General features: G+C 36.5%; 1 protein-coding gene across 2 annotated transcripts in view; it reads right to left on the bottom strand.

Moving 5' to 3' along the window:
- Positions 1-25,180, bottom strand: part of PHF2 (PHD finger protein 2) — a 151,088-nt gene that overhangs the window by 50,504 nt on the left and 75,404 nt on the right. For both annotated transcript variants that reach the window (XM_087954804.1, XM_026677200.2), the window contains exons 2-3: positions 14,573-14,658; positions 1,261-1,375 (exon numbers count right to left, since the gene is read on the bottom strand). In XM_087954804.1, the coding sequence (XP_087810930.1) occupies positions 1,261-1,375; positions 14,573-14,658 (201 nt within the window). The remainder of the gene's footprint in view (positions 1-1,260; positions 1,376-14,572; positions 14,659-25,180) is intronic.

Raw genomic sequence — 25,180 nt, 5'->3', positions numbered from 1 at the left:
AATTAGTTAATTAAGGATCAGGTATAAGTTCCTATAATTTGAATAAAAATACATGCAAAGGTGCATCTCTCTTTTCCTCCGTTCACTGACAAAGATACAAACAGCTTATAGCCTTCTCCTTAATTTAAGAACAAACGGACATGATAGAAGGCTCTTCTTTGCTATTTAATGCAAGTAGCAGTTGAACATTAATGATCTGAGTCTATAGGACAGATAAATCCTGACTGCTGTTGAAGAAAGCAGGGTTTTTTTATAAAAAAAAAAATAGTGATTGTTTTGTTATGCCTGCCAATGCACTCAAGCTCCACAGTTCAGTTTACAGAAATGCCACACTGTTATCCATACTTCTGATTTCAATTCCAGGTCAAAACTGTAAAAACAAAAAGATCACAACTTTTTACAGCCAGTGATTCTTCTATCAAATACTTAGCCTGCAGAAAGGGTGGGGATCGCTGTTTCACACCATTGCAGCCTGTCAAATGATGACTTTGACCTTTGGCTTTTAATTGCTTCTTGTTCAGCTCAACATTTGTAATGAAGAATTTCATGAATAACCTTTAGTTTCTGTTCACTACGTGGTGAGGGATTAATTGCAGTTCCATGCCTCCCCCCACTTTTTTTTTTAATATTATGGAATTGAACTGTAGTAGTTTGTTTACCATTAGGGTGCTCCATATGAACATAAGACTCAAAATAATCCAATTAAAGATGCAAGAGATTTTATCGAACAATATTTTTGCAAATAAATAATATGGAAGGATCTTGGCCAGGGATATTTAATATTACAAGATAATTATATTTCATTAATCATAAAATAAACTTGGCAATTGATAGAACATAGTTACATAATTACTTAAAATGAAATCTCTTTGAAGAACATATGAATTTTAGATATCTTAATAAAATGACATAATCATGTTAATTTTGTTTCCAACTAACTATGGAGAAGCAATGCCTTAGGAGTGTTAAACGTCCCAATAAGTTGTGAAAACAACTTATGCCACTTATTTCTTTTAGTTGTACTATATACCATATGCTGTTTCCACCCACCATTGTGAGCTGTTCCAGGCTTTCTAAGGATCAAATACAGCCTAATGTTGGTCAATAAGCAGAGCAAAGGATTTGTTTGCATTATGAAATTATGCAGTAAGCTTATAAGCTACGTAGCTATTGCCTACATACATTTTACCAAGGAAAATCTACCTGCCCCCAAACCTTCCTTCTAATATCAATGACACAAGAATAGGGTTAGCAACTTACCTGGGGAATGTACGACTTCGAAGTTCTTTGATAAACACTTGACTACCATTCTGGACAGGCTTTACTTCTGTTGCTTGACCAGTGTCATGTTTGTGCCAATTTCTTTTCTTTTTTACTGAAAGAGAACGGATTTAATGGGATTAGATACAATGGGTGTGGGAGGATGACAATGAAGAAAATTGACATTTTGACTTGCCTGTAACGTTGACAGGACCTCTTGTGTGACATAATGATAATAATGTTAATTCTAACAAAATAGTATAAAATTCATTTTTGTTCTGAAAAGACATTTGACATTTTTTCATCTGTTTATAAATGTTAACACTATGGCCTATGTGAAGTATGCTGAGCTGTGATAATTTAGTAACCCTGAGAACAAGCCAGCCATATAATTAACTAGTGAGCTATACAGTTTTTTTTATAAAGCGAAATGTAAATTCTGGATAGAGTTCAGGCTTACTAAGCTATACTTTTAATCTCCACTGTTAAGAGCAGCACTTCAAATTGCAATGTAGAACATATCATATACGTCAAGGGCTGGTGCAAGATAAAATTAAATCATGGTACAATATATTATTTACCTAGGCTTTGAATCATGTATGAAGGAAGAAAGTCAGCCCAGGCAGATAACAAAAGCTTAATCTGTCTCTTTTCATAATGTTTATTTTATTGATTAAAATGTGCAATTGAAAAATTGATGAATTAAATCCTATTGCCACAATAAAGGCTCACTGTTTAGCTGTTATTCAATAAGAAACAAAGGATGTGTCAGATCAGATTAAGGGAAGATATGAAAACTGAACTCTACATTTATAAGCCCTCATGATGCAACCCTTTCAGTCATTTATCATTCATGATTATGATGCTTAGATGGTAATGCAAGTTTAATTATATCAAAATTCATGGCCTATGAAAACTTACAATTTAGATATAATGGTTCTAGTGTGTGAACTGGATAGGGGCTGACAGTCATTATCATAAAAGGGTTCTCTGCATATAATTCCTGTTGAGGTATCTTCTCATCCTCTATGGATTCTGATTCTCATTTTATTTAACTTTCCTAAGGCAAGTCCCAAACTTCTCTTGCTTCGAGTCAGGGGGAAATATGAGTTATCTAATAGAACATACAGAAGTTTTAAAGCAAGAGGAAAGCATCCCTAATTTTCTATACAGAGAATATTTAAGAGATTCCTTTAGTAGTGCAGTTCCCAAAGTCCAGTTTCTTATCAACTCATTCAATGTACACATTTCCTTCAGGAGAAACTCTGGTGCAATGGCTCCTGTGTTTCTTTTAACTGCAGCTAAAATGGGGACTAATTGTAAAGATTTTAACTTTACAAAAACAGTGAGGAAATTTTCACTGAAGGGTAAATTAGAGTGGCCTAAAATCACAAGTTTTCTTTGTAGCAGAGTGTCTCTGACACTACGTTCTAACCACTTTGTCACTTTGTCTGTATCTATATCTGTGCCTGTGTCTACATACATGCCTATTCATCAAGCCATTTCCTTTTGAGAGAATGAGCATTATACAAAGCAGAGAAAAAAGTACTGAGTAAAAGGAATGAAAGCCAGGAAATAAGAGAAAAACAATAGAATTAAATACAATTTACATTAATATCATTTCCTATGCATCTGTATACTTTCTAGACTTTCAAATCAATCTCGCCAACCTCTTGTCCGTACATCTTTTATATATTGCCTTTGGCCCAAAGTCAGCCTATTAGCTTCCGCAGTGTCCTCACTATAAAAAAATGTGGAAACTTGTGATAACCATCTTGCTATGGCTGCTAACAAAGGTTGCTAAGATGTAGAGTATTATCCCAACATGCTTGTCATGTAGCTGTAATGTGTGAACAGTCCCATAATTTTGTTCAAGATTTAACCACTAACAATCCAGCTCTCAAAATGTTTGCCAGAGGTCACATGAATTAAGACCTCTTTCAGGAGAAAACTTAGATCATGTTTTCTATCACAATAAAATTCACATGCAATTCTGGCTTCCTTGGGGCATTTTGTTTTCCCCAAGTTACTCAAGAAGTACATTTTTACCAAATGCATATTTATTCTACATAGTAGCCTTCCAAAACACCATTAAATCAAAATTATTGTTAATGTTGTATAAAGTAGCAAGCCAGCAGGCTACAGTGGCAAAATAGAAAGCACAAGAAATTATTTTTATATTGACATTTGGAAGGCATCCATCCCTGAAAGAGTGTGTGTCAGACATTCTTTTCATTTGTTTAAAAAAATATCCTGTAAGTGGCATAATAACAACAATCAGCCCTTATCTTTTGTACCTAAAATTCTAAAATAAATAACAGTGAGCTGACAAAATATGACAAGACAGAACATTTTTCTGACTTGCCCCCAAAATAAATTAATTTCCTAATTAATTTACCTCTACATTCTAATGTTAAGTAAATCCTTTTATATACACCAGCCAAAATGTCATGAAAGAGAGAGCATCACTTGAAGCCTTCTTCAAGCCAATCAAGTACAAACTATACAGGCATAGATAGACAATCCATTTAATATGCTTTTCTACAGTCTGGGAGGTAGCACAAAAGTAAAGTATCATTATATTTTCTAAGTAAACACCATCTCATTTCTGGAATGAAGATGAAGAGTAGGGCTATCCTCACATTTTTCTGAGGGCATTTAAGGCATAGAAAGGGATCATTAGCTGTGAGGGGAAAACATTCACCAATTATTGCCCCTCTGGGCTGGGGAGGGCAAAAGTTTTGCCAGAGAGCTGAGATGTGAATCAACTTCTTGAGGAGCCACCTCCATAAAAAGTCAGATCCTTCCAAATTTCTTTGATCAGGATTTACTGAAAGAGGCTAGGTTGAGATGTAATTACAGAAATCATAGCAACGAGGTTGTCCTCCCTGTTTAGAATTCAGTTTATGTTCAAGATTCCTACGGTAGGGATTCTCATCTCTTATTCAACTCCTGTGTCTCTTGAAAGTGCTAAGTTTAGAATGCGATTGATTTTAAATATGCCATCACAGGAGTTGTAGCCATTTGTTGGAGCTTTTTTTAAAAACGTAAGTGCTTCTTTAGCAACCTTCGTGCAAACTGCCTGTCAAACAAAGGAAGTGGAAAAAGTCTTGGCTGGCAGGTTGGGCACTTTAGAGAAATCATGGTTTACAGGACTGCCTAATGATCTTGGAGTATCGTAGTCAACATAGAGGCTAAAACTATTAACTATTGACAAAGTAGCACAAGATCACTAGAGAAAGCAGGTTCTTTCTGATAGGTAAATCCCTTTAAACAGGTGGGGGTCTCCTAGTATTTATAGCAATATTGATAATGATTGATAAGATGATGATGATGATGATCTTCCAATATCATCTCAATCCATCAGCACTAACCAAAATGCCAGGAAAGGGAACAATTACACAGAAAGGGGGATGACTGGCAGCTGAAAAGAATCAGCAAGTCATTACTGCGGCTTCAGGGACAAAACCATTTATATAGCATGCTTTGTTAGAAGGCAGAAAACACTGCTTCCATATTGGATCAGAAAAAAAAAATACTTGGTTAAACTAGCTATGGATTGGGAATAAGAAGAAGGCTGTGACATGTAGATATGTTTTTAAAGAATGACTAGAGGATTGTTGTGCCAAAGTTAGATGTGTGGTTTTTTTCTTCTATGTAGAAGAAGAAATTCAAATTCAGACTAAGGTTTGGGTTTAACAATGACTCTTAAAATAGACTAGACTAGAATATTCTTTATTGGCCAAGTGTGATTGGACACTCAAGGAATTTCTCTCTAGTGCATAAGTTCTCAGTGTACATAAAACTATAAAGTAATATAATCATAAGATACAATAGCAGAAGGTACTAGGAAAAAGAGAAGAATAAAAGTAATACAGCCCTACCACATGGGTAAATATCCTTTAACATATTATTCAAAGTTGTATTTTATGTACAAAATTTTATCTCAAGTGTTTCCTGGTCAAATAAAATAGAAATAAAAAGGTTGTACAAATTTGTAACATGTTAACATGTTTCAGCTTTGATTTATAACCTATAAATCCCCTTATAACCTATAAAACTTATTTTTATTGACATGAGATGCTTTTGCAAACCTACCATGTTATTCAATGTTCTTTCAATCTCATCAAAACAATGTTATAGCCAAATTCAGTTTTAATATTGTGCAGATCATGACACCAAATGGCCTCTAGTCCTCTTGAAAGTAGTCAAAATAGTTCCAAATGTCTCAATTCAGGAAGTACCAAGGTTGTAGCACATTGAATCTAGCCAGGAGCCATTTAGTGCTTGAACTGCATATTTGGCTTCAGTTTACAGAGATTCAATTGCTTTTGCAATCATGAGGAAGTTATTGCCCAGTTCTAATTATATTTTTTCAGTGCAATATCAGAAGATGTGGAGACTCTTGGACCATAGAATCATCAAGAGTCGGACTGATGATGGAGGGCGGAGCTGGCGTCGCGATGATACGGCCTGCGATCTTGGAGGTCTGAGATCGCTGCCGATAGCTTTGCTCCTGCACGGTCCTATCGGATCTAAACCGTCCCGAAGAGATGGTGAAAGTGAAGAGCGCATCCTGTCGATCCCAGGGATACCGCAAAGTCCCTGGTAGATCCAGGAGAAGCTCTTCTTGCCAGCGGCAAGAAACGGAAGAGAACAGAAAGAGAGTGTGCCGGTTTGGTGAGAACTTTTTTTTATTCTAAGATCTGAAAGGACACCCCAAGGAAAAGAAAGAATCTGTAAAAGTTTTGACAGAAGTGATTAAGCAGCGATTTTAAACAGGAATGTCAAAGTAATGTTTTGTTTTTTCTCATTGCTAGATTTTCTATATATGATCTTGTATTTTGAAACTGGACTGGTTTTTTCGTTTATATCTTTTTTTTTCCTTCTCCTTTTTGATTTTGTAATATTTTAGGCTAGAGGCTCCCTTTAGTTATTTCATTTTTTAAAAATATCTTTTTCTTTTTTTATTAATTCTTATTATATCCTGCCTGGAAAAGGAGAGGGAAAGTGAGAGCAAAGAAACTTTGTAACACTGCCAACTAGAGGCTTGAAAATATTCTATTTCCCTGTGTCCAGACAAAGCTGAGAAAGAAAGAACTGAGACTCTTTTTCAAGGACGTTGCTATTTGATAAGATAGAGGGAAGAGCATGAGAGAGTATTATTGCAGGTGCTCTTCTGGGTTTCTATCAACAGCTGGAGTCTGGTGTTGAAATGTAGGGGGAAAAAAGGTGATAAGTTTTTGGAGAAGAGAGTTATAATAAGAGCCTTGGATAATCAAACAAAGTGCAGTATGCCCTTTTTACTTTTCCTAAGTTGTACTATCCCTCCTCACCAGCTTTATTGTATTTCATTTTATCTTTTTTTTTTCTTGTAATAACTATTTGGGTTTTTGGCTTTGTTGGAGCTTGTCTTTGTTTTTCTTTTTTTCTTTTTTCTTTTTGGAAGTCCAATCTCTACGTTTGCTTTTTATTTTAAAGGGAAAGCCTTAAAAGCCTTTTTTTCCCCTTTCCTGGTATTTTTGTTTTTTCATCTACCTTTCTGGTTTATTTTTATGCACTTTTTTCTATTTGAGACCTTTCAGTTGGATTAAGGTGTTGAAGAAACTGAAGAATTTTTTTCCTTTTCCTTTTTTTTCTTTTTTTTTCTTAAGTCTTTTTCTTTATTTAACTATTGATTGGATTAAGGTATACAAGAACCTGAAGAAATTTTGTCCTCCTTTTTTTTTTTTTTTTTTTTTTATTATTGGGCTGCTTTTTTCTACTATTTTTATTTTGAACTATAATTGGTTACTTCACAATTGGATTAAGGTTTAGAAGAACCTGAAGATTTTGAATTGCTTAAAATGAGTAGGAAATTTACAGCTCCTGGTTCTTCAACTTCTACTTCTTCCTCTCCACCATCTGGAGGACAATGTTCAATACAGACAATGTTAAAGCAAGAAAAAGAACAAGAAAAAGTGCAGATGATTATGCAAGGAATTCAAAATATTCAAGCAAGATCAGAGAATATTGAAAAGAGAATAGAGAACATTGAACAAAGAACAGAGAACATTGAACAAAGAACAGGGATAACTGATGAAAAAGTGGAGAACATCCAACAAATGATGTTGAAGTATGATAAGAGATTCCTAAAAATTGAAGAAGATAAACAAAGAGACAAGAAAATTGGAGATATTGATAATAGATTAACAGTGGTTGAACAAGATAAAAGTGGTATGTTGAGATGGGAGATGGATAGATCAGAATTCTTTCTTAGATTCCAAAACGTAGAGGAAGAAAAAGGACAAAACTTAGCTGAGATAATGATAGAAATACTGGCTGAAGCTTTGGAAATAACTCAAGAGAAGATGATGGATGGAATAGATGAGGTTTATCGAGTTTTCACAAGATATGCGATGAGAAATAGCTTACCAAGAGAAGTTCACATTAGATTTACAAAGAAAGCCATTAAAACGCAAATATTGCAAGTGGCAAAAGAGAAAACATTGAAATACAAAGACAAGGAGATTGTGGTCTTGAAACAAATACCCAGAAGAGTGAGAGAGATGAGAAGAAAATACCGATTCCTGACTAAAATGCTACTTAAAAAAGAGGTGAATTATAGATGGCTGATTCCAGAAGGTTTAATGTTCACATGGCAAGTACAGAAACATAGAATTGACTCAATTGAGAAAGTGGAATTATTTTATACAGAATTTTTTGGAAGGAAAGAGGAAGAGGCAGAAAAAGAGATCTCACTAATTGAATTCCAAGAAGACTGCCAAATGGCGACTGAAAAAGAAGAAGGCGCAGTAGGTGGAAAGGTGGAAGCCAAAGAACAATGTGAACTAAGATCTACGAGAGCTGCCAAACTTAACTATAAAATATAACCATGGAAGAGAAAAAATTGATTACAATTAATATAAATGGACTTAACTCAGCCGTTAAAAGAAGGAAAACCTTTCATAAATTAGAGAAATTAAAATTTGATATAATTTGTCTACAAGAAGTACATATTAAAAAAACAATATGAACAATTGTTGGTACAGCCAAAATTAGGAAAAATGTTTACTTCCTTGACCCAATGTAAGAAAAGAGGAGTGGTTTTATATATTAAAGAGACCACCCCAGCAAATTTGATCTATACCGACGATGATGGAAGAATACTAATGGTGGAAATAATGGACAATAATATGAAAACACTCCTGATTGCAATTTATGCTCTGAATGACAAACAAGAAGAATTCTACAAAAAATTACATATGAAAATAATTGAACTGGACTATGCTAATATAGTTATGGTGGGAGATTTTAATGGAATTGTAGACAATAAACTGGACTATACAGCACAGAAAACAATAAAACAAAACAGAAAGACTCTCCCTAAATCTTTTTTTAAAATGGTAGATGAAATAAACTTAAAAGATACATGGAGAGAAAGAAATGCTAAAAGTAAACAATATACCTTCTATTCAAATAGACACTTATCATGGTCCAGAATAGATATGATATGGATGTCAACAGAATTAATAACTAATATTCAAGAAATAAATTTTGAAACAAGTACTTGGGCAGATCATAATCCAATGACAATTAAATGGAAAGGACAAAAAAGAAGATCTAGATGGACATTAAATAATGCTATTTTAAAGGAAAAAGACTTCACACAGTGGATGGAGAAAGAATTGGCTTTTTTCTTTAGAGAAAACAAAAAAGAAGATACATCAATTCAGAATGTATGGGATACAATGAAGGCATATGTCAGAGGCTTGATAATAGACTATACAAGGAAAAGGAATACTATGAAAAGGCTATCCGCTAAGGCCCTAGAGGATGAGCATAAAAGACTTGAAAAAGAGCTACAGAAAATGCCACAGAAAAAGGACATCAAGCTAAAAATGGATATAATTAAACACAAAATGGGTCAAATAGAAAAAGAAGAATTAGCACAGAAAATTAGAGGTGCTAAACAGAACTACTTTGAAGACGCAAACAAACCAGGTAGATGGTTAGCATACAAATTGAGAAAGGAGAAAGAATCAAGGAAAATATTGCAATTAATAGATGACCAAGGCCAAGTTTGCCATGGTAGCAAAGAGAAGAAGGAAATCATTCGAGACTTCTATGGGAAATTATATATGCAACAGAATATTGATGAGGAAAGAGTTAAGCAGTACTTACAGAATGCTAATTTACCTCAGATACCTAAAGAGACTGAAAAAATGTTAGAAAGCAATATAACGATGATGGAGTTAACTGAAGCACTCAAGAAGCAAAATAATGGAAAGGCACCCAGATGGACTTCTGGCAGAATTTTATAAAATATTACAAGAATCGTTGAATCTTCCATTGCTAGAATGAATAAAGTTATGTTAAAGAAGAAGATACCTAAATCATGGTCAGAAGCCTATATTACACTTATTCCAAAAGAGGAGGCCGACCCATTACAAATTAAGAACTATAGACCCATTTCTCTACTAAATGCAGATTATAAAATCTTTGCTTCAATACTGGCAGAAAGACTTAAAAAAATATTTAAATAATTTTATTTAATCTGACCAAAATGGATTTCTGCCAAAGAGACAAATTAAAGACAATATGAGAGTAATCTTGGATACTTTGGAATACTAGGAGGCACATTCTGAAAAACAAATGGCTTTGATATTTCTAGATGCACAGAAGGCATTTGATAATGTGAATTGGTGATTCATGTTATTACTGTTGGAACAGATGGGTTTTGCTAGAAAATTTATTCAAGCAATAGAAGCTATATACTATAAGCAAACGGCAAAGGTAATGATAGAGGGAGAACTGACGGACTCTATTAATATAAGAAAAGGAACAAGACAAGGGTACCCACTATCACCTTTGTTGTTTGTGTTAACTTTGGAAGTGCTAAACAGAAATATTAGAGATGAAAAGAATATAAAAGGAATGAAAATCAAAAAGGAAGAATTTAAGCTTCAAGCATTTGCGGATGATCTGGTTTGCATCTTAGAAGACCCTTTAGAAACAGCATCAAAATTGATAGAAAAGATAGAGACATATGGAAAGGTGGCTGGTTTGAAAATAAATAAAGATAAGACAAAGATTTTGACAAAGAATATGCTATTAAGACAAAAGGAAGAACTGGCGGATGTATTAAAAATCCAGGTCACAAATAAGATCAAGTACTTGGGGATACATTTGACAGCAAGATGTAGTACACTAAAAGAGAATAATTATATTAAACTTAAGCAGCAGATAGCGCTAGATTTGGCAAAATTGGAAAACTTACAACTGTCACTAATAGGGAGAATTTCAACAATCAAGATGAATATATTACCCAGAATTTTATATTTGTTTCAAACAATTCCAATTAGGCTTGGAAAAGACTACTTTGAAGATTTAAATAAAATTGTGTTGAACTACTTTATATATGGTAAGGTAAGAAAGCGAGAATAAAATTTAGCAAGATGCTAAAATTAGAGGAGGATTTGGTTTACCTAATTGGGAGTTGTACTACCAAGCTACAAATCTGATGTGGGTTAAGGAATGGATAACACTAAGAAATACTAGATTGTTGACATTAGAAGGACATGATTTGTTGTTGGGGTGGCATGCTTTTTTATGGTACAAAGGAACTAAAACCCAGGGGTATTTTAGAACAGGGGTCCTCAACCACCGGGCCGCGGACCGGTCCCGGTCCGTGGAGCACTCTGTACCGGGCCGCAAAGAAAAAAAAATAAAAAAATGGCGACTTTCTTCGCCTTCGGTGAATGCTGCTGGGATCGGGGATCAAGGACACAAATGAGAGAAGGGGAGGGAGGAAGCAACCAAAGCCTGTCCTGCTCTCTGGCTCAGCAGCTTCGGTTTCCTCCCGCCTCGTTCCTCTCTCAGTCGCTCTCTCGCTGCTCCACCAGCCCAGGAAGAAACTGCTTCAAAGAAGCCGGGGGGGGTGGCTTTTCCTGTCGCCGCAGCGCCTCCGAAGCGCCCATTCACCCCCATCCCACCCGCCCGCGCGTGGTTCAATTCAGTGCCCCGTTCTGCCTGCCTGCCTGTTTGGTTGTTTGGGAGCAGCTTCGGCTGAGAATAATAACTATTCGCCTCTTTTTATCAGCCGAAGCTGCTCCGAAACGAAGAAGGCAGGCAGGCAGGTAGAACGGAGCACTGTGGATTGAACCGCGTGCGGGTGGGCGGGGTGGGGGTAAACGGGTGCTTCGGAGGAGCTGCGGCGACAGGAAAAGCCACCCACCCACCCACCCGCTTCTTTGAATCAGTTTCTTCCTGGGCTGGTGGAGCAGCGAGAGAGCGACTGAGAGAGGAACGAGGCAGACACCTGAGGGAGGGAGGGAGACACCTGAGGGATGGGGCTGAGGGAGGCAGGGCCGAGGCGCTCCCTGAACTTGGTGGTTTGCTGGCAGACATTTTATTACCCGACTAGGTAACAACATCAGATGTTACCTAGTCAGGTAATGAAACGTCTGCAAGCAAACCACCAAACTCGGATTCTTTCCCCCCGGTCCTTGAGAAAGTGTTTGTGCTTGAAACTGGTCCCTGGTACAAAAAGGTTGGGGACCACTGTTTTAGAAGACATTATATACGGGAGTCTCTGTGGTTAAACTGGGAGAAGATTAAAAGACAATGTTATTTGAAAATTCCAGTCTGGTTATCGACTATTGAAGCATTTTCGTATCCTATAATATATAACAAGGAACAAACAGTTAGATATGGTCAAATATTGAATGAAAAAGGTGAACTTAAATCTATGCAAAAACTAGAGGAACAAGGTATAAAGATGACTTGGTTTTCATATGCGCAAAAGTATGATAAAGATTCTAAAACAGAAGGTTTCTATGATAAACTGACTGATTTAGATAAGATTTTGACAGGTACTGATGAAAAGGTGATTAAAAAATTGTATGGATATTTATTAGAAATTAAATTAGAAGAAGAACAAGTTAAAGAAACTATGATTGCTCGGGGGAAGAATTTTGGATATGGGATTGATTTAGAGAAATGGCAAAAATTGTGGTCTCAAAATTATAAAATGACAATGTCAACAGCATATAAAGAAAATTTGTATAAGATGTTTTACAGGTGGCATTTTCCCCCAACAAGAATAGCAAGAATGTTCAAGAATAAATCTGAAAAATGTTGGAAATGTTATCAGACACCTGGCTCATATTACCATATGTGGTGGACTTGTGTGGATGCTAAAAAATACTGGACTAAAATCCACATGTGGTTGGAAAAAAATGACAAAAAAACATATAGACTTGAAACCAGAAATATTTTTATTGGGAATTTTACCTGAAATATATAGTAAAGACTTGAAATACCTGATTATAAATGTATTATCATATCTTAGATTTTCTATATAATGTATTTGTATAAAACAATTTACAAAAAGAAGCCATCTGTTGTGAATCATATGTTCAAATGCTGGAACACTAGCATATGTATGTATGCATTTATAGACTGTTCAAATCCCCAGTATTGGGAGACATGATTTCGTTGCACCCGCTTGCGAGTGTAATGACAAATAAATTCTTATGTCTTATGTCATGATGGCTCAGAGACTTAATGACGCTGGAGATGGTCTCAGCTCCAGTGGTTAGAGCCCTAGCACTACCTGTCAGTCATCTCAGCTTCTGTCCACCTAATAGCTTGAAAGCATATTCTATGCAAGTAAATAGATAAGTACCATTTGAGCTGGTGTTTTGTGCAGGCAGTCTGATTCCTGATGACTCTGAACCTTCCTGTTTGTGGCGCCAGTTTGCAAGGCAACTCCGGCAAGGGAGGAGACCTTGAATGACACTGCAGGAAGAGCCACTCTTTTTTCCCTCTGGTGCAAAGGCAGATACACCTTCTGCAGTGCACCTTGGGAAGTGTGCAAGCGTTTCCTGTAACAGGGCTGGTACCTTGGCAAGCCAAACTACTACTCCTCAATAGCAGTGTGGTCTCCTGGCTACTGTAACAATGCCATACACTAATAGTTATAATAATAACCCCCAATATGCTTATCATAAACACTGAAATAGTATAGTTGGTCATCCTTTCAAAAAGTTTAGACCTTTTTATTTTGAATATCAAAAATATAGATGATGTTTTTCAAAAGTAACAAGAGAGGTGGAATTCATTTTTTAAAAAATATGCTGCGATTGATAACAGTAAAACATATCTGAGAAACAGCTAATAGAATTGTACAAGCAAACTACATACCATTTTGACAATGAAAAATAGAAAAAAGGGCACCCAAATGTTAACATATTATTCCCTCTTTATTTAATCTATCACTAGGGTTTTCACAGATGTAATCTTAAATTGTACAATAAGTAATCCAAAAAAAGTATTTTATGTAATAGTATCTACCTATTTTTCCAGTCTTGGTAGCATACCTATCTTTCAACTGCTGATTCACATTCATTCATTCAATAACTGAAGTTTATTTTTCAGTCATAATTTTAAAAAATCACATGTATTGCTCTGTTATTAGGGAAGAAAACCATCCAAGGAGCCAAAAAAGAATATTAACATTTTATTCCTTATAAGGAGGTCATTATTGACAAGGGGGATTTTCTATCACAATACTTCTTTCCCAGATAACTTATTCAATTTGAAAATTATTCCCTTGACATGAATCCTTTTAGATGTTCACATTCTGAAAGAGCGTTTACATTTTCAATTCTATTTTAAAGATGTAAATGTTGAGACTTTATAATATATTCTTACTGCTTGCCCAAAACAGTTTGCTACATTATGTCAAACACAAAATTATTTTTAATATAATCTTAACCATATTGAGTCACTTTAAATTCTCTTATGAGCAGCCCAATCCTATTCATATTTATTTTGAAGTATATTGCATTGATTGTGGTGGTCCCCAGTTAAGGCAGACAGATAGACAAGATTATTCATTGTGGCAAAGGTTCTTTTTCAAAAGGCAACTGGACTTTCTTGCTTTTTTATTTGAAAATGTTTTGTTTCTAAGAAGCTTCCAAGAAGATTCTTCTCTAATTCTCTGTCCCCGCTCTACCTTCTTCTGTCTCCTTCTCTCTCTCCCCCCACTCTTTTTCCCTCTCTTCCTCTCTCTCTCTCTCTCTCTCTCCTTCTTTCTCTCCCTCCCTCTCTCTCTCTGTAGTATTCTCGTGTGTGTGTGTGTGTGTGTGTGTGTGTGTGTGTTTTCTTTCACATACAAATCCTATGAACCAACTCATATCCCTGAAACATTAAAATGCCTGATTAGCTTCTCTTTTTTAATATTTGTAAATAATACCATGAATTCTAGTAAATACCATAAAGTCAGTTTTTGGAAGAGGAGAATGATCTGACCAAAGAATATACTTACAAGTAGATTTTCCGTGGGTTTTCTCACAATTTGGACAGTGGTAAATATCAATATCTGGTGCCTCATCTTCCTCTACCCCAACACAGCTGAAATTGATTAAAAAAAACAAGTCATTGTTAAACAACAATGTTAAACAAGTAAAATAATCAGATACTTCAAGATACAACAACTCTTATGTCCAAGGTCCAACCTTCTTAAATTCTATAAGAGGACCTTGGCTGACTCTTTATGACCTTTGTCAGTTTTGTGTGGTACTTAGAAATTAATATACTTCAATCTCCCGACTAAGATAATGTGTCAGATTGCAAGTGGTCAGGTGGACCTTGGTCACAGGAATAGAGTGCGATAGCATAGCTGTTTCTTTGTTGTAGCTAAATTAAATGTCAAAAGTCAATACCAAAGACATGCATATTTTTCATCTGAGTAAAGTTAGGCAATAGGGACCACTAATTCTTAGTCTAAATTGGTGTTTTTTTTATTTAAAGAAGTAAGCAACATTCCCCCTTCCCCCTTCCCCCAAAATTATACAGTGAGTGCCATTGGATGAGAATTAATTGGAATTGGTCCTATCTTGTATTTTTCACTTGTTTTGAAAATGCCATTTTAATCCATGCTTTGCTCCATATGGATTATCCTTATGGGGTATAGGAAGCTGTCATTTATGACTTGGCTACAAATATAGAATTATGATGATGTTCTAAAATTATGGTGTTTACTCCCTGTTTTGTTTTCCCTTAATAGATTATAGCTGCAAAAGAAAGCAGATTGAGTCTGAAAATCAAAAGATGCTTCTGCTGAATAGTTAAAAATTGCTAAGTCGGTCACATTCACAGCAAATAAAGTCTTAACATACTCCAAGAATTACTACTGCAGTTATTGTTCCAAATGCTTAGAAACACACATTTGTATAGTTACACTTTTTTTCTGACTACCTCCCTCCTCCCTCCCTCCCTCCCTCCCTTCCTCCCTCCCTCCCCTCTCTCTCTCTCTCTCACACACACACACATACGAAAATCTAGCAATACCCAAATAATTTGAGCAACCAATTTTAAGTATGAAACTTCATGCATATACACCTATTCTATATAATTTGCTCTGAATACCAAAAGTGAAGTTTTAAAGAACAGAATTCTATCAGAGCAGAGTAAAATTGTATCTTTAATAATTCTGGAAAATCAAAATGAAGCAGTGTACTGACTTTATCAATTCACCCCTTTTCTGACACCTAATCATATATAATTTATTTACAAGTCATTTATCTGACTTGTACTAAGTATTTCGCTACCAAAATCAATTTCTGCTGCACAGAGATGGACATAAATACATTTTGAGTGTCAGAAATACATCGCATATTCAGAACACCCACTGAAGTTAGTAGCCTACAGTATGATACAACACTGTGCTGTCATCTGAATGTAGCCCGATAGAGAAACAAGACCGCAAAGAAACCACATATCCAATGCTAAGATCTGTCCTGCCCCTGTCAGAATCTGATTCAGAGGTGGAGGCCGAGCAACTGACAGGGAGTGGGAGTGTGGCTCTGTTGGCTGTGGAAAAAACTGGGGAAGGGCACAGTCCAGCTGGGCAGAGCAGGGAAGAAGCAGAGCAAGGGAGAGGGAATTCGAAGGAAGACCCAGGCCACCCCCTCTTCATCCTAGGGCATGCAGGGAGGAATGGAGAAGGGAGCAACATGAGTTGTGTGATTTACGGGGAAGGAAAGGGATCTGATTCCCTTCATTATCTGCAGTTGGGAACACAGTGTTTAAAAAGGAAAGCTGCACATACCCTGTTTCTCCAACAATACAGCCTCCCCCAATAGGAAGTCCCAGCATGTTTTATAGGCATGAAATGAAATTAAGCCCCTCCCCCCAAATTAAGGCCTATATTAAAACATGCAAAATGGGGGGGAATGGTGGGGAGGCTTGCCGTTAGGAAGTACTTTTGTTGCACACCCGGATATGGTGCTGCCTGCGTTGACCCTGATAAGAAGTGCCCCACCAACGCCGAGGTCAACATCCAAGCCGTCGCCGCCCGCCCGAAGATGCAAGGGGGGGGAATTAAGTCACCCCTGAAAAGATGGCCTAACCATTTTTTCGGGGCTCAAAAAAATAAAATAAGACCCAGCCTTATTATATGAGAAACACGGTAGCAACTTGTTGGAAGCAAGTCATGAGTTATCTGTTATTGTCGAGGCTTATCTGGGTTCCTGGCGTCTTCCCAACTGTGTGTGTTTTGTTGGCCTTTCAAGTCTGCAATTCCTTATCCTGCCCTGTCAAGTTAATTGCTGCAGCGTGGTTTGTGTGGATTTTTATTTACAGTTTGTATGTACTTTGTTTTCAGACTTAATTTCCTCCACTTAAAGACTGTTCTTGGGAGAGTTTTTTCTCCAACTGAAGGTAACCTGGACACTGGGGGCAAAGTTAGAGGTATTAAAAGGATTCTTCTTACTTATGTGACTGTGTTGACTTTGTGCCACGCCCCGGGTCATCACAAGACCTTTCTCACAGGGCATCGGGTTAAAAATCATCTTGAGGAGAAAGAGTGCAGCTGATCAAATAGGTGAAGGAACCGGTAGCCTTTCAGACGTTACTGAACATCCAGCAGCCACAGTCAACATGCCCAGGAGTAGGAAATATTGGAATTTGTGCTTCAGTGATATTTGGAGAGTTCAGCAATGCAGGTAGTCCTCAACTTACAACAGTTTGTTTAATGACCATTTGGAGTTACAATGGACCATTGCAGAATCCCCATGGTCATGGTGATCAAAATTCAGGAGACTGACAACTGACCCATATGACCTTGGGGTCATATGATCACCTTTTGCAACCATCTCACAAACAACTTTCAATTTCCAAACATTAGGGGTGCTCAAAAGCTGTGACATACCTTGAGGACTGCAAAGATATTTTGGTTACTTTAATAGACGTAAGTATATTATGTATATTTACATAATCATAAATTTAATAACTTTTTAACATTTTGTTTGTTTCATTTGGGAAGCCAAATTCACTTAACAACGGTATTACTAACTTAATAAACGGTAATGATTCACTGAACAACTGTGGCAAGAAAGGTAATAAAATGGAGCAGAACTCACTTAACAATCATCTCACTTAGCAACAGAAATGTTGGGCTCAATTATACTCTCTTCATTCCGCCTCCACTGCACTGCATTGAAGCACTTTCACAATGATTAATCTCAACTGATAGTCTTTAAACTAAAAATACGGAAACTAGAATCTTCCAAGGAATTAATATTACTTTTAAGAGATACTGTCTTCAAAGTACTTCTCTTAACTATTAAATGATTGATCACAGCTACAACTTCCAACAGACATATAATTCTATTAAAAGTTAAAATTTTCAAAGTGAGTTCTTGATGCTTTGATGATCTAATGTGAGTTTTGGATGCATTTATGTGTGAATATGCGCATGTTACCTGCAAATACTTCTCTCTTACAGTAATATGTCCTAGACTAGTTACCATGGAAGAAAAATGGATCCATGAACAGTCAACGGATCCAATCCACAAAACATGTTTGAATACTTAAGAGAAATCCCAACTTTCACAGAAAAATATTTACTGAAATAGTTATCCATAAGATTTTCTCCAAATAGTTATCCATGGGATTTTCTCCATGATTGTTAGGTTCCACATACTCTGTCCTTCCACATGCAACATGAGGACAATGCATATGTTGTTCTCTCTATTTTGATGGAAAAACGTTCATCCAATTTCTAGCATTAAAAAGTGAGGTTTCTTTCCTGCTATATAATGTGACAGCTGCAGTTCTTCCTTCTTTGTCCAGAATTAAGTTTGCCATTATTAAACACCATCTTGAGTTTTTTGGTGGTGTTTAGGCAGGATGCAAATAAATACCTTAGTTGTGACATTATTTGGTTATTCAAAAACCTTGAGATAAGATCAAAACCTGTCCAAATTCTTCCCACTATTACTATAACAGAATAACAGAGTTGGAAGGGACCTTGGAGGTCTTCTAGTCTAACCCCCTGCTCAGGCAAGAAACCCTAAACTATTTCAGACAAATGGTTGTCCAATCTCTTATTTAAAGCCTCCAATGTTGGAGTACCCAGAAATTCTAGAAGCAAATTGTTCCATTGATTAAGTGTTCTCACTGCCATAAAATTATTCATTACTTCTAGGTTGCTTCTCTCCTTAATTAGTTTTCATCCATTGTTTCTTGTTCTGCCCTCAGGTGCTTTGGAGAATAGCTTGACCCCCCCTTCTTTGTGGCAGCCCCTGAGATAATGGAACACTGCTAACCTGCTTAACCTCTTTTCGTTAAATCAGACTCAATTCCTGCAACCGTTCTTCATATGTTTTAGTCACCAGTCCCCTGATCATCTTTGTTATACTGTAACAAACATCCTTGTTGTGCTAAAATTCCCACCTCAAAACCATAAAGATAAATGTCAGCCTAGCAAGGTAACCCAGGCAAGGTAATCCAGACAGAAAGCACAACCAGATGGACTAATTCTACTTTATTTTAAGATTACATTAGCAGAATCTTGCAAGTCTGAAAATATATTTCTCCCATTGCCTTTAAAGATCAAGAAACTAGACAATTTCCCTTCAGAGACATTTGCCGTGACCTTCTCTGGTCAAAGCTGCCTCCTATCCAGCTGTTCTTCTGTGGCTCTATGCCCTGTTTCACATACCATTACCAGAGGTGGGATTCAGCCGGTTCAAGTGAACCAGTAGTTCTGGCAATTAGTTGGCCCCACCCACCCACCTCTCCCCTAGTCCTCATTTTATATCCTTTTTTGGAAGTCCAGCTGATTCGCACGGCACATTGGATTGCCAGGCCTCAGCTGTTTTACTCACCATGGCTGCAGCAGAAAGTATTAGGTGAAAATGGCTGTTTTTAAAACACAAAGCGCACACTCACTGAACCGGTTGTTACACTGGTTGAATCCCACCACTGACCATTACTCCTAGTGAATATGATACCCATTACAACAATGAGTGCTTCAAAAAAAAGCAGCATTAATTTTATACTTAGAAAAAACTGATATAGGAACTTTTACTGCTGGAACATAACTCCATTATTGATTGATAAAATGGACAGTTCATTTTAAAAGATTGTTGGAAATATAACAATCAGATTGGATCGCTTTTCCTATTTGGTGGTAATGTTGTAAGGCTCAGCAATTTTGAAAAAAAAGACTTATAATTAAGAAACAAATTCCAAATGCTGAATTTCCTTTCCAACCTATTTTTAAAACTCCTACTAAACCTTATATGCCCAGAACAAGCTTTACTCATAGTAACAGCTGCAGGAAAATTTTATGGTTTGTATTGGAAAACATCTATAATTCCTAGCTTATGGGAGTTTGCTTTGATATCCAAAATAACCATGTTTGAAAAGCAAATCTGACACAGATTCAGATTTGGGGGGGGTATCATTCATTCTCTCTCCCTCTTTCCTTCTCTCTCTCCCTCCCTCCCTCTCTCTCTCTCTCCCCTTCCCTCCTTTCCTCCCCCCCCTCTCTCTCACACACACATACACCACACCCCAAATTTATGTCCCCTTAACATAAATTATCTTACCCTTCAATGATCTGTTAAATAAGGACAAATCTGTTGCTTGTACAGAAATGTGTGATTTCCACCTTTAATGTAGATTTTATACAATTATTCTGTTGATATTTATGTACCATTAGGATTTTAACAATGATGTGTTTTAAAATGTGTTCAGTTATGTAAAATTTATTAGTGCGATACTGAACATTCTTATCTAATTCTATTGTGCTTATAAAAGTGTCGTTTATTCACTTCGTGCTTTCTTTTTTGCATGTTTTTGTCCCCCCACTAAAGAATTCTAAATGAAAATATAACAATTTCTTTAAAAATATGATGGTGGCATTGATCAAGAGATTGTAGCTGCTGAGTCTGACCCTGTTGGGATTATTGCAATTTACCCACCAAATATTTGCTTCAACAATCTGTGAAGATTGTGCAGATTCACTCTAAAAGGAGCTCCTGTGTAGCTCCAAGCCAGCCAATAGGTTCAAGGTCTGCACTGCTGACTAGATAGTCAAGGTTGCAAGATTCTATGCTTATTGAGAGAAGGCTGGATTATAAGAAGTCAGCATTATCTTAACATATTTCTGACAGCACAACAATGCAATCAATGAAGCTTTTCTTAGCAAGCTAGTTGTATTGTTTTACATCTATTCTACTAGTACAGTGCAGAAATATTTCCTACAGAAAATAAGACAAGAGGTTTAGGGGTCTTTTGTAATTGGGTGGAAAAAAATCATCTAACATTTTACATTTTATTTACTGTAATAAATACTACTAAATACTACTACTACTACAATAAATAAGAAATATTACTTATTGAACTCCTTAAATTCCTTTTTGTATAAGTGCCGGGTGACACAGTTTTCTTCTACCATATAAGGTCAACAAGAGTTGAAATGCTTCCTCTATTTTCATTTTCTCTCTCACAAGTATGGTGAGACTCAAACTGCCAAACTGTTGGCAACTGGCAATCAGCAGAAGTAGCCAGCAGTACTGCGCTCTAACCACTGTGACACCACAGTTCAGTGAGAGTTGAAAAAGAAACAGCTGACAAAGAGAAATGAACAAAGCTAGAAAGGCAAGTTTATAATTTTGAGCATATATCATGGCAGTAAAATTAACTATCTAATGGTTTTCAAAGTTCTATGCTCTTAATCAAGACTTTCAAAATTCATCTGCTTGCCTCTCATTCTTCAAATTGCACAAACAGAACCAAAGAAATGGAGACACTTCCATATTCCCAGTTCCTCATCCCTCAAAAGCTGTTTGAAACACACGGTCATCTTTCTTGCTGCCATTCAAATCACTGAGAATAGCAGGTATTTCCCCCAGTTGTCCAATAAGGAATGCTGTGCCACACTACGCATGCTTTTAATTATATATTTTTTGCATTTATCTAGTGGTTTCTTCCTAGAAGCAGTGACTGTTATTGGTGGTGCGGGGGGTCTCTGCAAAGCCAACAACACATTCATTTTCTCCTCTGCATACAGTAGGTGAACATCTTTGGGGAGGGGAGGGTAGCATTGTTAGGAAGTGTTTTGTTCTCCTTACCTACTGGAAAAGGCCTCTGAGACAAAAAGAAGGGGGGAATATATGGATGGAATGTTTGTAAATGAGCAAATAAATGGGTCGGTATAAAGGAGTATTTACTTATCCTTGGTTCTTCCATCTGCCTGCCTGCTTGCTTGCTTGCTTGCTTATCCAATTTATATTTTGCCACAGAGGATATCAGATGCGCAGCAGCATTCAACAATGCAATGCAATACAATACATGGTACAAGCATTGAAATCTCTATAATAGTAGTCCCAGTTGGACTAATGCTATAGGCTCTTTGTGAGGCTGCCCTGAAGAACACCAGGAAGCTAAAACTGGTTCAGAACGTAGCCTTATGCACAGTGTTGGGTACCTGTGTTCAATGAAGTTATGTTGTGAAACCTAGTCATCACATTTAAAACTCTATTTAGAGTGAGGTCAAATTATTTGTTGGATTCCCTCACCCTGAGATTAGGTAGATTAAGCTCGCTCCACCAGTGCCTTCCCTTAAATGCTGCTATCTTGCAAGAAATGGCAAGGAAGTGTGCCTTTTCTGCCACAGCCCCTGCCCTGTGGAACACTCTTTCCCTTGTGATTAAATAGCTCTCAATGCTTTTAAATCTTTCAGAAAGTCTTTGAAAGATCTGGCTTATTCCCCAAGGACACCAAAGCTGGAAGAGAGATTTGTGGACTACATTGGGGGAAGTTTGATTGTGGCGCCAGGTTTTTCTGTTTATGGTTTTATTGTTTCCTGTTGTTGCTGTTTATTGTTTTTATTCTTTGGTTGTGAGTTATCAAGACTTAAGTTTTAAGAGGGGAAGCCACAGAAATATTTTAAATCAATCAATCAATAATCCATATAAAAATAATTTGAGAGCAAGAGAAGACCACATAAGGACATGGTGTTGGCAAAAGCTTTCCAGACTTTAACCTCTTCCAAAAGGTTGTTACAGAAGTGGAAAGCTTGTTATCTAAAATAAGAGTCTAGAAAAATCCAGAGGCTATAATTGAAAAAAACAATCTCTACCACAAGTAGGGTATCATCAACAATTCCTCCCAGGATGTTATCAATGAATGTGGAGTTTCTGGTTAAAAATAGCAATCAAAATACCAGGCTCTGATGCAATATTGATATGAGGAACCCCAACAATGGAGGGGGGGACATCCAATAACAATAATCAGATACACCATTGTTAAAAAAACCCACAGCAAAATCACAAGAATATAATAAAACAGCATTAATTTAAAAAATACAGTAATTCAGCATTAAATATTGTGACACTCAAAATATTAGTACCCATCAGCTGTCATAAACACAGAAAAATTTTTATTCCAGATGCTGGAAACACAGGTGCTAAGAAGGCCTCTCGAAGGAAAGTTTGAAAAAAAACACCTATATCCATATAGTGATGGAACTGTCCTGCTGTATTTAAAAGAACTTCGGCAAAGCATTGCAAATACTTCAAACATTAAAACGATGTAGCCTACAGTATACTATGTGCATGAGAATTAAGCATGTGGCCTGCCAGGTTTATTCAGATGCCTTTATACAGCTTTCCCATCCAAGGTGACATCCACTCCATCTCCCAAATATTTTCAGCCAAAGAATTCTGGGAACTGATCTGCACAACTCAAGGGAGCTCAGGTGGGACAAGGCTGGTGATTGTGCTTTTTGATGAATATGCTCACAAGCTTCCATTCCACTGGAGAAATTAGTACTTAAGGCGCTATCTGAAAAGAAGCTAGGCAAGTGAGGCTTGAGAGCGAGGTGCATGCTTCATTGCCTTACCACAAAGCAAAAGTTCTCTGGGCACTTTAGAGTAAATACACACACACACACACACACACACACACACAAAGTATATTACAGCTGATCCTCACTTACAATCATTCATTTAGTGACCATTTGAAGTTAAAAAAATGTAACTTCAAAACTAAAAAATGTGCCTTATTACTTGGTCCTCAAACTCATTATAACTGTTTCATCATTTCCATGCTCATGTGCAAAATTTGCACACTTGGCAATCAGCATATATTTACAATTGTTACAGCAGCCTGGGGTCACCTGGTTGCCATTCGCGATCCTCCCACCCAGCTTATGACAAGCAGACTTAATAAGGGAAGCTAGATTTATTTAACAACCACGTGATTCCCTTAACAACTGCAGTGATTTGCTTAACAACCATGGCATAAAAGGTTATAAAATCGCATTCAGTTCATTTAACAACCCTGCCTTGCTTAGTAATTGAAATTATAGTCCCAATTGTTTTTGTAAGTTAAGGACTTATTTTCATATCTGGTGGACATGCCCAGAAGTGAAGAAATACTGGAATACAATCAGACAATGGCTAGAGGAAATTATAAATCAGAAAATTGAATTTAATCCAGAATTTTTTTATTAGGTATAATAACACAAAAATGTAGTAAAAAAGATAAGTACATTATATTACATATACTAACAGCTGCAAGGATTTTGTATGCGCAGTTTTGGAAGGAGAAAAGGATACCATCAGAGGGCATGGTTATAAAGAAAATAATAGATTATATAGAGATGGACAGGCTAATAGAGATGGACAGGCTAATGTTGAAAATAAAAGACAAAGAAGAGTGAACATGTTATCTTAGAAACTTAAAATCCATTGTGAAATCATGGATAAGAGTTTGGATTCAAGGTTTGGATGAATTTTAGACAATCGCCATCTCTAATATAAATACAATTCAAGATGATTGTTATAAATTAAAAAAAAAATAGAGAAAAACGTTATAGTACATTTCTTGATCTCTTGAGAAAAGGAAGGATATAATTGCAGTGAATAAGTAAATAAGATCAAGATATGATCATCCAGCTTAATTGGATATTTACTACTCATGTCAATCAAGCAGATTTCAAGAAGTTCCTCAGAAAAAAAATGGGGTGGATCCCATGCTAGAAATTCTGAAGGAAAAAGTTTTTCTGGACAGTATTTTTCTTCCATATTTAATAAGAATCTACCTAAAATGCCCTGAATAAATCAATGTTTTTCCATTAGTTGATGATGCTATGTGCAATTAAACAAGCATCTGCTCACCTAATTAACTCTTCTGGTCCCAGGAGTCTACTTAGTACTTGCACTAATGTAGGTCTGACCCCTTCTCGACCTTTAAAGCTGAGAGAAGAGGACATATAACCCAGAACACAACAGTAGCAATTTTACTCCAATCAACAACCACACTGGACATTTATTGCAACTCCTACTCCTTGGTTCAATGAAACAACAATGAAACAAAGTCACCAAGTCATCAAGGTATTATCACAGTTCCAAAAGATCTTTGTGATACAAACTAAATGCCTGTAGAGCCTTAACTGTCTATTTTATACGGCATCCAGATACAGTCATGTGAAAAAAAAAAGTCCACTCTCTATAAATTCTCTGGTTTTACGTATCAGGAGATAGTAAAAATCATCTGGTGCTTAGCAGTTCTTAAGAGTAAATAAACACAACCTCATGAATAATAACATGACATGTTACACCACGTCATCATTTAT

The sequence above is a fragment of the Notechis scutatus genome, chromosome 2, assembly GCF_049901735.1.
Source record: "Notechis scutatus isolate UNSWTSFEM ecotype Mainland chromosome 2, rNotScu1.2, whole genome shotgun sequence".
NCBI lineage: Eukaryota > Metazoa > Chordata > Lepidosauria > Squamata > Elapidae > Notechis > Notechis scutatus.
The sequence above is the reverse complement of the archived record's forward strand: the minus strand, read 5'-3'. Positions and strand labels throughout refer to the sequence as shown.